Genomic DNA, 16,072 nt, shown 5'->3' with positions numbered 1-16,072 from the left:
TGGGGAGCTGCCCAAGCTTCATTTGTCTGTTTTAGCATGGTTTCTATGGCTGGATGTCCTTCCTAACACCAACCACTTTACAGAGTGCACCGGGTGCTTTTATGTGGGATTAGCATGGGTGTTGTTATGTGGGACCGGCACAGGCATTGTTACATAGCACCTGCATGGGTGCTTTTACATGGCATCAGCATGGGTACTTTTATGTACACAAGCATCCACATTCCAAATCTTCTGTTAATTTTAGGAAGAATAGGAAGAATCACATCAACATCCACTTTCAGATGGAATTTGTTGAGGAGGATTTTCTATTACTGGATGTCCTTTCTATTCCAAGCAACGTAGTATTTCCTCATGGCCAGACATGCTTTCACCGAATACTGGAAATGAAGGACAATGATGGTGACACTTATTTACAACTATCATGTGAAGTCAAGGCAAGGAGACAACAACAACATACAAGCATATGAAAGATATAAAAAATGCCAACAGTCACAACCTATCAGTTATAAAACATATAAAAAATAAACAAAAGACACTCTCCACTATATTTATCCAGTTTCTATTATTCAATGTATGAAAGCTGTTTCAGACAAAATTTCAACACACTATCTTTTCAATTTTCTATTTAAAATACAGAATAATTGGAATTACTGAATGCAAAGGCAGCTGTTCCAACTTATTCAATGCATTTATTTAATAATCAGCTTGAACAGCTTTAACTACAAACTAAATTCAATACCTTTTACTTCTTTTACCTTTTACTTGTTTCTGTCATTGGACTAAGGCTATGCTGAGGCACCACCTTGAAGGGTTTTTAGTCAAACAAATTGTCCCTGGTACTTATTTTGTGTGATACTTATTCTATCAGGCTCTTTGCAGAATCATTAAGTTATGGGGACATAAACCAACACTGGTTGTCAAGCATAGGGGGAACACAAACACACAATGGGTTTCCACATAGTTTCTGCCAATCAAATTAATTCACAAGGCAATGACCAGCCCAATGCTACAGTAGAAGACACTTGCCCAAGAAGATGCACAGTGGGACTGTGCCTGAAAACACATGGTTGCAAATCAAGCTGCTTAACCACACAGCCAAACCTGTGCCTATGCACCATTATTTTTTTGGTGTACATTTTCCATGCTGGCATGGGATGGATAGTTTGACTTGAAACTAGTAAGTCAGAGAGCTGCATCTGACTCCAGTTTGTCTCTACAGCTGGATGCCCTTCCTAATACAAACCACTCCACAGTGTGTACTAGGTGCCTAACAGCCACAGGTATGCACCCACTGGAAAATCTCATCATTCTTTAACAAACACCTTCAACCCCTGCCACACTCCCAATATCTTTTAGTCAATGTTCCAGGTAAATTTTCCCAATGACTGAACAGAACTTAACCCTTTAGCATTCAGATTATTCTGTCAAAAGTAATGCTTATTTATTCACATTTGTTTTGAATTAATCAAGCATTGTCTTGTAACTTTGAGATGATGAGGTAAATGTTAATTTTTACTGATATTGTAGGATTGGTGTGAGGGGCCAGGTGCAGCCAATTTGAATATAAACATAATATTTTGGCCAGATATGGCTGGTTTAAATGTTAAACCATTAAATATTTTGAGCAAAAAAATACTTTAAGTCCAAATATACTATGCAGCACTTTCATGCAGCTCATCAAGCAAATGTTTGTAAAATAAAGTGACTAGAAGCATTTTGATGCATGCCACATCAATTCAATGAGTGTGCAGCTGCTCGGCTATGTAGATTAGAGGGAACATTGATTTAGAACGGCAGCAGTTCTATGTGGCTGATTATCACATAGCAAATATGTTTCTCCTCTGACCCAGCTCAGACAGCTAAGCAAGTATGCCTCAACACCTCCTCACATGATGTCAAGACAAGGATACACACAAACACATACTAACATTTGAAGTCAGAGTAGTGAGGCATGAATCTAAACTCAGTAAGACTTTCTTACCCTGCTATGTTTTCTACTTGTCACTAATATTGAGTCCAAGTCCTGTTGAGGTCAACTGTGCCATTCATACTTTTGGAGTCAATAAACTATATCACCAGTCAAGTAGTAGCATCAATAAATCAATAAGATGTATCACCAGTCAAGTAGCAGCGTCAATTTAAATGACAATACCTGACATTGTACCACTGTTACAGATTAATAATGATTTCTTGAAATTAAGTCTAGTAATCTCTTTAATGCGTTTTCTCCACTATCTCACTCATGTCTACTGCTGTTAAGTTTTAACTAACATTTATTATAAGCCGGATAATGAAGTAGATAATGGTCCCTTGAGAATATGATAATATTTTCAAGATTTAGATAAAGGACAGACTAAGCACATTCGGAAGACCTGTTATTTTCTGAGAAAAGAATTTAGTCATTGGAAATTACCTTGTCCTGGCGTAAAATCAAATTTGATGTCATTTAGAACTCTTTTCTCATTTCTGTAAATAAACAAATATATAATTAAATCTTTGAACAAAATTACTATTGTTATTAACATACACACACACAATGCTGAAAATCTAATTTCTTCTCTGAATGATTTGATAGATTTTTGATGTGCCTGGGAAGTATTATGGTACAAAAGACAAGCTGTTGTCCATGCAACAAGTCCCCACTCTCTACGTTGCTGATGGATCCAAAAGAACAGCATAGCCATTGCAATATGGCACCACTGTCATCACACAACTTCCCAGAATAAGGTTGTAGACAATATCAAATTGCCTCGGGGGCGCCAACACCTGATTTTTCCCCCAAGGTTTACTCTTGAAGCCTTTTCTGTGGTCAGGTATGGCTGCAAGGCAGTGGAGGCTTGGAACTAGGATTTTTCCTTCTCCTAGAAGGGTAGTTCCCTCCCACTACCCTCCAGCTAATGAAATCTGTCTGTCCAGTATATATATTCTGTAAAACAGTGCTTCATTGAATAAAGAAGAGTTTTCCAACCTATTTTTCCCCCCAAACCCCACTAAAACTTTCCAGAAAAATGTGTCCCACCAGTGGCTGGAAAAAAAGTATAGGTGTTAGTATGTTTGCTGTGAAAAAAAAAAGATTTTCACACTTCCATGTCTCACTAAAAAAGGAAAAAAATTTAGATCCCATGCTCCACCACAATTTTCCAAGGGTTCATTGCTGGGACGTATGCCCCACATTGGAAATCACTGGTATAGAAAATAGGGTAACAACTAAATTACATTGGTATTCAGAGTGATGTCTGGGCTATTTGTATTCCAGGATTGCAATAGTGGAAATGAGCAAGCCAACTAATACAGTTTCAGCAAGAAAGCATAAAAGTTTTAGCTATTTTGACTTTGTTGTATTTTGCATTTGTCTGGATTGGACAGGTGAAATAAGACAATAAAATAGTATTAGCTTTATAGTGAGTCATAACCTAGATGTCTGCAGATGACTGAACATAGTTAGATGGGTCTCTATAAAATAAATGATAAAAATAAAAGAATATCTTAACCAACATTTGTCATGGAGCAACAAATTTGGTTACTTAAATAATGCACAAGCTGAAACTATAACATTACAATATTTTAATAGTCACGTTTGCTAATACAGGCATACACAAATACACACACAATTATTGTTTGCTACTTTTTTATTAAAAAATTTTTTTTTTTTTTAATTCTTTCTCATTACAGATTTGTTACTTGTTTTCAGTTACATTTCTTTTATAGTGGAAAGATCAATGACTGAGTTATAGATAGTGTATAACTTCAATACCAACCATACCAATTTCCTTGAATTCCAGATTTTACTATATTACTACAATATAGTAATAAGTTATTGAAATTGTTTGAAGTTAAGACAACACATGACAGGTGAGATAGTTGAATGGAGCCAAACAAATAAAGAACTGAGTCTTTTTTCAAATTCATTGCTTTATAAGAAAAAGAACAAAATATACAGCATGAAACCATGAACAAGAAAAGAATAACAATATTTTTTTTTAATTGGAAACATGCAGAATAATGCACTAACCTTAATCGCAAGACCAGTCCAATTGGTACCTCTACTGGTTTCTAGCAACAGAGTGGGGGAAATAAAAAAAAATATGAGAACAGTTCATAATGTGTCTTAAACAGCATCACAAGAAGTGCTATAAAAATCTGTGGAAGAGATAGCAGTTAAACAATCACTACTTGAGAGAATGCATATAACTGCATAAACATGAAAGGTTGAAATTGTCAATATTTCTCCAAGATTTTTTTTTTTTTAAATAAGCACAATGTTGCTTAGTATTCTTTCCTCTTTGAGATATACCTAATCTCTGTATAAATACTAATTACATATTCAAAAGTAATATTTTCTTCCCCGATTCCACCCCACCCCCCGGTCTCAAATTTTCAATTTGTTTCTTTTTCAGGAGGATTACACAGCTGTGGTACTGAGATAGAATAGTTTCGCGAATTTATATGCTACATTTGCCAGCATACAAGAGGCACTCTTAGATGAGACATGACCCTATTTTACAAGTATATTTTGTGAAAAATCAAAAATAAATATAAACAGATTTAGTCTGTTCCATCACACATTCATTGAAAGATATTTTAAAACAGTTTCATAAGGTAAAAAAGGTATGATTCTGTTACAATATAATGAAACCACAAATTTAATGTATATCATCAATCATCAACACTTAATGTCCATTTTCCATGGGTTGGACAGCTTAACGGGCTGGCAAGGCCAGGGACCACACCAGGTCTTTTAGTCTGTTTTGACTTGGCTTCTGTGGCTGGATGCCCTTCCTAATGCTAACCACCCACTTTACAAAGTATACTTGGTGCTTTTTACATGGCACCAGCACCCATGCAATGCTTTCTATGTGACACCTTAGTTTTAGGATCTCAATTCTGTTGTGTTGGGCAGGTCTTCTGTATATAAACTATGTTATGTGAATATCATATTTCAGATTTATCTTCTTTCATATCAACTGTGTATATTTTGGTCAGCATGGCTACAGTCTAATGACTGAAACAAGTAAAAGGTAAATGATAAAAGCAACAGATTATTAAATAATGTAAAACACATATCCAGTATGGGTTATGTATGCTGGGAAAGGAGGTATAATGAAATGGTACAACCTCTCCACAAAATTGCCAAAGTACCATAAGCAATTTTTTCATAAATTTCTGCTAACAGACTGTGACATTTCAATATTTTATTATTAGTAACAATTATTGTACCTCGTGGACTTGTGTTCATTTGGGTCCCTAGCCACAACACTTGATCTCCCATCCATAATACAGCCACAATAGATGGTGGGCAATTTTTTACATATTTTGAAAAAAAAATTGTGACTTATATGCTGGCAAATACGGTATTCCATACACAACCTCAAAGCAAATGTTTCACAGCTGAACAACTCTTCCTGATAAAACTAAAATCTGAAAAAGTTATTATCATTTCCCCACTAAGACTAACTGATACACTGATACAAATGAATTATCCCTCATAGATAAAACAGGACAATTCCTTTTACCATGCATGCATGCATACATACATAAATATATATTATTCTTTTTATGCAACTGATATTATCTAGGGAACTTTATTAGAAAAATCATTAATTGTAGGTTAACACAGTGCTCAACTATCTCCCATCAACCATTTCATCAACTTCAAGTCTGACCAACATAGGGAAAGTTGCCACCAAAATTACTAACATATTACTAGTATTACACTGTCTCAAGCTTCAGACAACTGTCATACTTTTGCAATATCAAGTGTTACTACATCAGTGACCTCTATACCACATGTATTTTTGCCATCCAGCCCTTGGCATAGTGGGTAAAAATATCAATATAGAATGATATTAAATTCAATGACCTACATACACCATTAAATGCTATGAAAGACAGCTGTTTCAAACCAGAGATTGCAGTTTTCCTAATGCTGGTCAAACTGGAAATTGATCAAATGGTCGATTGAACAATGTATGTTAACCAGTAACCAATGATTTCTTTCATGAAAAGGAAAAAAAAAAGTTTCCTAGAAAACGTCAATAGCATAAAGAAGAATATAAATATATACATACATAACAAATAAAGAGATAAAGATAGCAGTATCACATTCATTATCTGTTTATGATGGATTAAAAAACAGCTGAGGTAATTGAATCGTTTAACATGCTGGAACATGTATAAGAACTTAATGCAATATTAAATAAACACAATCCTGCAATTTCATTATGACCTCAAACAATTATCATTAAATGCATGTTAAAGGATTGATCTACCCCGAGCCTGTTATCAAAATGATAACAACCAAATAAATATGATACTAATATCTTCATTCTCTGATTTGCTTTATGTTATACTCTGTGACTGACAAAAATTTCCTGGATTTTCAGTTTGTGTAGAATATTTTAGATTTACTTCATTGTTTTCCTTTCTCCTGTTAACTATGAATTCACAAAAGCGCTGACTGAGTAATTGCTCACATTTCACAAATCCCCTTTTGCATATACACATTCACACATAGTGCATTCCATAAGTTTCGAAACATTTTAAGGAGAGGCAGTTAATAACTGTCGTAGATTATTGTAATTTTTATTATTATTATACATCTAATAAGCAGATCTGCTGACTTTTGTTATTCCAGATTGAACGAAACAACTGTAACAGCACTTTAAACACACCCTACCTACTAAAAACTGCTTGTCATAGCTGACTAGTTTGCAGAATACAATTGGGATGTGAAGACCATTTGAAAGTGAAATCAAGTTTTGGGTTAAACTGGGTAAAACTGCAACAGAAACTTGTGAAATGCTCCATACTGCTTATGCATCTGTTTGTCACTGGCACAAGAGGCCAGGTAAAGTAATCCCAGTGTGAAGTTTTATGATGATCCCCTTTTTTGACAACAAGGGTATCATCTACATTCGCTGGGCTCCTCTTGTCGATCAGTCAAGTATTTTGTGGAGGTTTTGAAGGAATACGGGAAGAGATAATATTGCAAAAGACCAGAGCACCTGCACCAAGACAATGCACCAGCTCACAATTCCATCCAGGTAACTAAAAAGGGTAAAGACACCCGCTTCAGTCATGAATAACCATGAGATTGCACCTAGAAAGTCCCCTTCCTAGGCACAAGACTGGGCAAGGTTGTTTATGGAAGACCAGCAGTTGCCCATGCATACTAGCCTCCCCTCTCTATGTCACTGATGTTATCCAAGGGAAAGGCAAAGGCCAATACAGCTTGGCACCAATGACGTCGCAACTCATTTCTACAGCTGAGTGAACTGGAGCAACATGAAATGAAGTGTCTTGCTCAGGAACACAACACACGGCCCAGTTTGGGAATCGAACTTACAACATCATGATTGGGAGCCTGGTGTTCTAACCACTGAACCACATGCCTTCATTCATGATTGTGAGCTTGGGTAATTAACTACTGGACAAAGATGGGCATAAAAACTGTCTGCCACCTTCCCTACAGTCGGAACTTTGCTCCCTGTGACTTTTGGTTGTTCTCCAAAAGTAAAAGAAATGTTTTTGTGGTGGAGAAAATATAATTATAATCTATTTTGCAAACTTTCATTTTTCAAATCCTATTGAGTCTTTCTTGCTAACAAGGGTTGATTATTTAAGAAAATTTTTATCATTAGAGCAGAGCAAATCTTAAACAATTGTTGTCCTTCTTCTGACTAACAAAAGTACAAGTTGCATTTACTTTCAACAGAGCAATGAGAGGTAAGTTCAAATAATGAACACTACTCGTAGTTGTAAGATTAAAAGTTTAAAACTTTTGATAACAATAGCCTTGCATTAATTATAATTCAAGTCAACAAATCATTTCAATGAAGAAAGTAAAAAGAACATCTTATATAAGAGACAACAGGCACAATTTTAGTTGCACAACTAAACCCAATCCTTAAAATATCAAGCAATTTCAATTTCCAGGTAGTAGCAACATGTATTTATTGGTTGATTTTTCAGCCAATTAAATCTTGGAGACAATAATAACTTAACTATTGAAACATCTTACAGAGCAACAATAAAACATGGTAACAATAAATGTAGACATTGTTTTTGTTAATGTAATATATTTAAAAATATGTTCACTTGGATCAAAATTTCTTCACACTGTTGAAGAAGAATTCTACTATATTTCAAAAGAAATTATGGTAAAACTTTACAGAAAGTTTGTTCAGAATCAATATTTAAATATCAAATGTGAAAAAGGTAATTGTAATTATCAATATAAAGATGGAGAGTATCTGCAGCAAGGCATCATGATTCTGAAATTAAAAGAATTAGTTTGATTGGGAGATAAGTATATAAGAGAAAGAAAAAAAAGACAGAGATGATGAATAAATGACAGGAAGGGAAAGAAAGAATGTCTAAGTATGAGTATGTGTGCATGTGTGAAAATGAGAAAGAGACATTAGGAGAAGGACATATGTTTGGTGAGTGCGCAAATGAGAAACAGAAAACATGTACATGTGTGACAGAGAATGAGAGGTGTATGGAAAAAAAGAAAGAGAGAGTATGCATGTGTGTATGGAAGAGTATGCCTGTGTGTATGAAAAAGAGAGCATATATATGTGTCAAAGAGAGAACATATATGACTGCATGCCAGAGGTACAGACAGAGGAGGGGGAAAGTGCATGTGTGTGCACTTTATACAGGCAGAGTAAGTCTACATTTGGGCTGGCAAAGTTACCAACCAGTGTCTCAAGTTAACTGCAACCATTTATTGCTATTTACAATAACTGTTGTGTCTAGATTCCCATATGCCTGTTCTTGTTGTGGTTTAACTCTAGGTCAGCCCCATCCAGGCATATCAGGACCTTTTCTTCATGTATTGTGTATGTATAAAGTATCCCTCCTTTTTTAAGCCAGTAGAGAATAGCTTGAGAGAAACTTAACCCATTAGCATTTACCAGCCACATCCAGCCCAAACAGTCAACCTGTTTTATGTTCAAACCAGCCAGATCCAGCCTCTCACACACACCCAATGATGTCGTTCTAAAAAAAAAAATATTATCACATTGTCAAAGTTTTGAAGCTGCAAAATAATAGATGATTAATTCATAACAATGTGAATAAATAAGCATTACATTTAACAGAGTAATCTGAATGCTAAAGGGTTACAAAAAAAAAAAAAATTACAACTAACAAGCTGAAACAAGTAAAAGATAGGAAAGAAAACTATTACAATTTGATAACACAAGCTTACACATGGGAATATAATGTGATATTACTAATACTAATTGTTTGTAATATAGGCACAAAGCCTGAAATTTTGGTGGAGGCATTAGTCAATGAATGACCAAGCATTTGATTAATACTTTCCAGTACTTTATTTTAATGACCCCCAGGTAGTTAAAATAAAAGTTTACTTTGGTAGAATCTGAACTCAGAATGTAAAGAACTGGAAGAAATACAGCAAGAATTTTTTTTCCAATGCTCTTACTATTCTGCCAATCTACCACTTTAAATATAGCTAATGGTTTCAAATTTTGAAACAAGGCCAGCAGTTTTAGGGAAGGGGACAAGTCGATTACATCAACCCCAGTGCTCAAACTACTTATTTTATCAACTCTGAAAGGATGAAAGTTGACCTCAACAGAATTTGAACTTAGAATGTAAAGCCAAGTGAAATCCTGCTGTGGATATTTGTCGAGTGTGTTAATGATTCTGCCACCTGTCATTTCTAACACAAACAACCAACCTCAATTTAACTGATTGGTAAATATTTTATCAACCTCAAAAGGATGACAAGCAACCCTGACAGGATTTTAAATCATAAATAAAAGCAAGCAATTAAAGACCACAGAATATTCTTGCTGAAACTTATTTCTACTGGTCAGTACCTTAATTTTGATATTAACATAGGATAAGATGATTCAGTGGTAGCAGCATCATTTAACTGGTCGCATGTCTCAGTATATCAAACTTATTGGTGGAAGTGCAGATATGTGGGAATTTGCATTAATGTATTAATATACTGGTTTCTAGTGGAAGCACAAGGCCTAGTGGTTAGAGCAGAGATTGCAGTTTCGAATCTCAGATCAGGCTATGTGTGTGTTTATGAGCAAAACACTTAAGTTCCACGTGGCTCCAGCAGAAGGTAATGGCAAACTTCTGCTGACTCTTTTGCCACAACTTTCTCTCACTCTTTCCTCCTGCATCTAGCAGCTCACTTGCAACAGACTGGCATCCCATCCAGGTGGGAAACCTATATGCCAATGGAACCAGGAAACTGGCCTTTATGAGAAGGCGGTGAGCTGGCAGAAACGTTAGCACATCGGACAAAATGCTTAGTGGAATTTTGTCTGTCTTTACATTCTGAGTTCAAATTTCGCCAAGGTCGACTTTGCCTTTCATCCTTTCGGGGTCAATGAATTAAGTACCAGTTGCATACCGGGGATCAATTTAATCAACTGGCCCCTTCCCCAAAAATTTCAGGCTTTGTGCCTAGAGTAGAAAAAAAAAATACTGGTTTCAAATTTTGGCACAAGTGCTTAACTGGTACTTATTGGCTCTGAAAGGATGAAAGGCAAAGTTGACCTCAGAATGTAAAGACAGACGAAATGCCACAAATCATTTTGCCAAATGTACATATTAACATATTAAGAAATCTTTTCTTTCATATACATTTTATATCTTTTTATCTTTTTCTTGCTTCAGTCATTGGACTGCAACCATGCTGGGGGACTGCCTTGAAGGATCTTAGTCAAATGAATCAACCTCAGTGCTTTTTTAAAAAAGTCTGGTACTTTTTCAATCAGTCTCTTATACTGAATCACTAAGTTAAAGGGACACAAACAAACCAACACTGGTTGTTGAATAGTGGAGTTGAATATGTAACACAAGGATACATAGACACACAAACATATACATACATACACACAATTGGCTTCTTTCAGTTTCTGTTAACCAAATCCATTCACAAGGCTTTGGTTGGCCTTGAACAATTATCAGAAAGCACTTGCCCAACATAGCACACTGTGGGACTGAAGCTGAAACCATGTGGTTTGGAAGCAAACATCTTACCACACAGCCACACCTGTGCTTATTTAACCCTTCAGCATTCAGATTATTCAATCAAATGTCACGCTTATTTATTCACATTGTTTTAAATTAATCATGCATTATCTTTTAGCTTTGAGATTTTGATGGTGTGATCATTTATTTTTAGAATGACACTGTAGGGTAGGCATGAGAGGCTGCATCAGGCTGGTTTGAACATAAAACAGGTAGAATATTTTGGCCAGATATGGCAGGTTTAAATGTTAAAGGATTTAAAAGATTTTAAAGATTCTAAGAAATCCTTATATTTAGTATATCGATTTATCCTAAATTAGTAGCTGATAAGGGTTATACACAGTGGTGTATGGTGGTTGGTGTATTGGATGTGCTGTCACACCTAATGCCACCATATTTCAAGCAGGGATATAACAAAAGTTTTCCATTAGATTTGTGATTAAATTAATGAGTAAGGTTAATATTTATAATGAATTTGCCATTTTCAATGGGTGTGCAGTGCATACCTAGCACACCTAGAATATATACCTCTGGCTACACTTACATAAAACATATTTCATTTCATTTCAGAATTTGCTGTGCTGCAGATACAATTACCTTTTACTTTAAAGTTTAATACACCAAAATGATGAAATAGAAAGTGACAAGGATAAGGTTAAAAGAAACAATGTCAACAAATATCAATTATAATGATTCATGTAATTCATGCTGTGGCAAGTTTAACAATTTTTTCTAGTACATTCATTGAAAAGGACACAGTGAATAAATGCTTAAATATTAAACTATTGCTATCAACATATACTCATCAACAGACATTTTAATTCTTCCAATTCTACAACTTCCAGAGACCACCATTCTTCCTGTACTTACAGTTTGGCTTAGGCACTAGTTTACCAATAAACAGGTAGAAGAGAATGATGTCTTCCAAAAGCAGCAAATGGTTTTTTCTTCGTCATACAGTGAACCTCAATGATGGCTTTAGCAAACAAATGGTAAAAAGCAGTTTTCAAGACAACCATGATTTTAAAATTCTTTTTTGGAAGACTCAAAAAAATAACTCAAAAACATTTTTGCAGCATAACTATTGTTAGTTTTTGCTTCAAATGACAATCATCAAATTTATCAAAAATTAACGAATTTAGACAATGCTGTCAATAAAATAAGACCTTAAAACAAAAGTGCTTTTAGCATCGTTTAGACTAGCCCTATCAATATCAGGTGCTGTATTCTTCTTACTTCTAAGCCTATGCAAGAGGGATTTATATCAAAGTGGAAAACACTACGATGGAATATCTTAACAAAGGAGATGGTCACTGCAGGCCAAGTAAAAGACAGCTTCAATATCAAAAAGAGTGAATTTTTTACCATTAACCCCAAACTATCTTCCATCCCAGAGAATTCAGTCTGTTAGCTGTTAGCACTTGCATGTATATCTGGAAACTGCATTGTATGTTTCAATAACCCATCTCTCATCAACTATTTCATTAGCTGGTTACATAATAACAAAGTTACAGACATTAACGAAAAACACCCATGCTAGATCAAGTGGATGTCAATGTAACTGCCACATTTTCATTAACTTTTTAATGCTCCCGGCATTAGATAAATTAACAGTGACTTCACTAATAGTTTGTTCTTTTTTTTTTATTTTCAAATAAAGGCTCACGACTAATTTAAGATTAATGTAGAAAACAAGAAATCAGGAACTACAAGCTTTGTCCAAATATAGTTAAATGAAATTTGAGTCACAAAATTTGGTCTGTGAAAATATTGCTGCTACATGTTAGTGACAACTGTGTGTAAGTTAATAATTAATAATTATTCTAAAAAGTACCAGTTAAAGTTTCCTGTCACTACAGAACAAAATAATGATTGTCTTGAAAACAAATACTTCATTCAAGAAATAATTTTTAAAAAAATATAAAACTGACATTCCTGTGTGTGCATGAGGGTGTGTGAATAAACTGCTTCAACAAAATAGCCCGGCCTTGAGAGTCACCTCAAGTTCCACAGTTGCTATAATAATATGAACTGGTTAAGACAGTGGATTTCTAGCAACAAGTAATCAGAGGAAAGAAGAAGTATAATTAAGAAACATAAACAATAATATTTAAAAACAAAACAAAACAAAACAAAACTACAACAGAACAATTGCATAAACAGTGTGTAATAAGGCATATATATATAAGCAGCAAACGTTTAGCAATTGTTGTTTGATATATTGCTTGGCAGCGCAGTGGGAGGTTTTTCAGTCAGCAGCGATGCTTGCAATAAGGTGATTAACAATGATAATGATAGAAGCAAACTGAAATAGTGATAATTAAAAAGGGTTTCAAAATGGGATGAAGGGTATAGCAAAAGAAATAGATATGAATGGGAACAGACATAGTGAGGAAAGGCAGGATAACTTTTTTTTGTTTTCATTAAAAAAATAAAATAATGCATAAGCAGATATTCTTAACTAGGGATATGATATAATAAAGAGGTGAGAAATATTAAGAAATAAAAAATTAAACTTATATAATTATCTGCGACCTGGTAAACTCCTACCTAGGCATATTCATTAAATCTAAGGTTTTAAAGATGACACAAAGAAATAAGTTAAAGTAAAAAAAATACAAAGATATTCAGAGCCCTACATTGTATCTACTAATTAATTACTTATAAAATACCAAATTACTTTTCAGTGCAGTTGTTAACTTCTTTCAGAGAATATCTTCATTATCAGAAATGAGTAAAAAAACTTTACATATGAGTTTTAAATAAAATCACAAAGACATTAAAAATTAAATTCTCAACAAGCTGAAACAAATCCATATATTCTTTTTCACCCTGCCTTTAAATCTCTAACCAATTTTATTGGTAGACTTCATATACTACTAATTAATATAGATTGATGGCTGATTACAGTACACTACTATGTCGTAACCTGTTGAGTGACTGACTACAGCATCTTTGTTGAATGTTCTCAATTAGCTATTTCAATAATACTTGTTCTAAATTTGAATTCTGTTGGTTAGCTTTTACTTTTTTATTATCATTTTTTAACCTTTTGGCTAAATCAAAAGTAATCTTAAGAAAATATATGCAGTGGTGAGAATTTTACCTGACTGAATAAATTCCCTAAAATGAAGGATGGGAGGGGAAAAAACTTTTAAAAAAAAATCCATTTAAAATAGAATTTCAACAACAATTAAAAGAGAAAATATTTTTATGAAAAATTATATGCAAATGTAGACAAGCTTGGCTGGAGCTCATGTTTCAACAAATTAACAAAGGAAATGACAGAAAATGACCATTTCATAAGTGAAAGAAAATAAAAAGCTTTGCCCACTCTCTTTCTCTCACTTCTTTTATGTCTTGATTTCCCATTGGTTTTAGATAACAAATAATAAATATCAATTTCCATATAACTTTTTCAGAATCACTTTTCACTACTTCCCATTCCTCCGGAAATATCAATTAGAGACAAAATTGAATTTTAAACATTTCCAAAATTTTAAAGCACTAAAAAACAATTCCCTTCAAATGATTAACCCACCATAAAAGATATTTTGTGATCATGTTGCAAACTAAAGTTCATGGCTGTCCTGTTAAGCTATAACAATTCTGAAATAAAAGACATCGTTTTTACCCCTTTTTAATGTTTGAAAATATCCTGCTACTTCCTTTTTCTTCTTTGAAATGCTTTTGTTCTTAATTAGGGCTTTTCTAAAGCAATAAATAAATCATCAAAAATCAAATTAGGAACTGTTTTGGGTATTTTGAATAATATAGGATTGGTACCAATAAATTTCAAGTATTCTTGGAATATCAACAACTGATATTTCAGACATGGATTTCCATTTTAAATATACTTAGAGCCCTCCCCCCCCCATATATTACACTGGGTATTAAGACTATATTCAGAGTTTCAGTTTTTTTTTTCTTCTTCTTATGTACATGTATTATTTGAAATACTTTTATCAAATTCTAATGCAAGTAGTGATTTTTACAAACTGAAACAAATTACTTTCATGTTTTAAAGTATATGTACTAACATAATGGTCTACAGAAAAATCAAAATAATCAGAGGTTACAGAAGAGAACAATAACCCTGTGTTTTACTCATGAAACAATATCAAATGCCTGATTTCCTTTGTGTCAAATACTAGGTATGGATTTCGTTGAAGTTTTAACTTAAATTATTTCCACTTTTAGAACAAAAACTTGTTAATCATTAAAACTAACATAAGTTTTACAATTATATAGCAATATGAGACCATAACATTTAATCCTTCCACCAATAATAAATTTATCTTAAAATCTTCCAATCATTTTTACATTATTCTTCTTTTGTCTTTTTCCTGGTTATGCTGCTATGTTGGGGCATTACTTTCAACAGTTTAGTCAATCATATCAAGTCCAGTACTCAACTGGTACTTATTTTATTAACATCAAAGGGATGAAAAGCAAAGCCAACCTAGATGGGAGGTATTCAAATACTACCAGGTATTCTGCCTGGCATTATTAATTTTGCCAACCTTACTGATTTATTTTTCATTCATTCATATATATATATATATATCTGAAGTCATATCCTTTAAACTTCATTAAATAGATATTTATTCAAAGTTCAGAACAAATTTATGTTACTTCATATTTAGAATATAACTCTCTATTATATTGTGAATTTAAATCAAATAAAAACTGCTAATTTTTTTGTAAATACTTCAAACCAGTACAATCCAAGAATCTCTTTTCCAAACCCAACAGCTGATCAAACATAAAATTTTGAATAAATGACTCGATTTATAAACTTCCCTGTTCAAGGTATCTCCAGTTTGTAAGAATGGAAGATATACACTCGAATCAATTCTTTATCTACTCAAAGGGTATAAAGTTCAATAGGATAAAAGACAGGAAAAAGTGATTACTATCATCGAAATAGTTTCAAATGACAAAGGTTTTGAAAGCTACAACACCTAATATGAAAACCACTATCAGTTGTATTCCACAAGACAAAAATCAAAGCAGAGTATTAGAAAAGTCTAAGTATATAAAAGTA

The 16,072-nt window shown here is 33.7% G+C and overlaps 1 protein-coding gene across 7 annotated transcripts in view; it reads right to left on the bottom strand.

Annotated features, from left to right (window-relative positions):
* LOC115219553 (serine/threonine-protein kinase OSR1) overlaps window positions 1-16,072 on the bottom strand; it is a 249,692-nt gene that overhangs the window by 11,549 nt on the left and 222,071 nt on the right. For all 7 annotated transcript variants that reach the window (XM_036501570.1, XM_029789762.2, XM_029789764.2 and 4 more), the window contains 2 exons: window positions 4,013-4,053; window positions 2,414-2,466 (listed from right to left, as the gene is read on the bottom strand). In XM_036501570.1, the coding sequence (XP_036357463.1) occupies window positions 2,414-2,466; window positions 4,013-4,053 (94 nt within the window). The remainder of the gene's footprint in view (window positions 1-2,413; window positions 2,467-4,012; window positions 4,054-16,072) is intronic.

This window comes from Octopus sinensis, linkage group LG1 (genome assembly GCF_006345805.1).
Source record: "Octopus sinensis linkage group LG1, ASM634580v1, whole genome shotgun sequence".
Taxonomy (NCBI): domain Eukaryota; kingdom Metazoa; phylum Mollusca; class Cephalopoda; order Octopoda; family Octopodidae; genus Octopus; species Octopus sinensis.
Note: the sequence above shows the minus strand (reverse complement) of the source record. Positions and strands in the feature narration are given on the sequence as shown.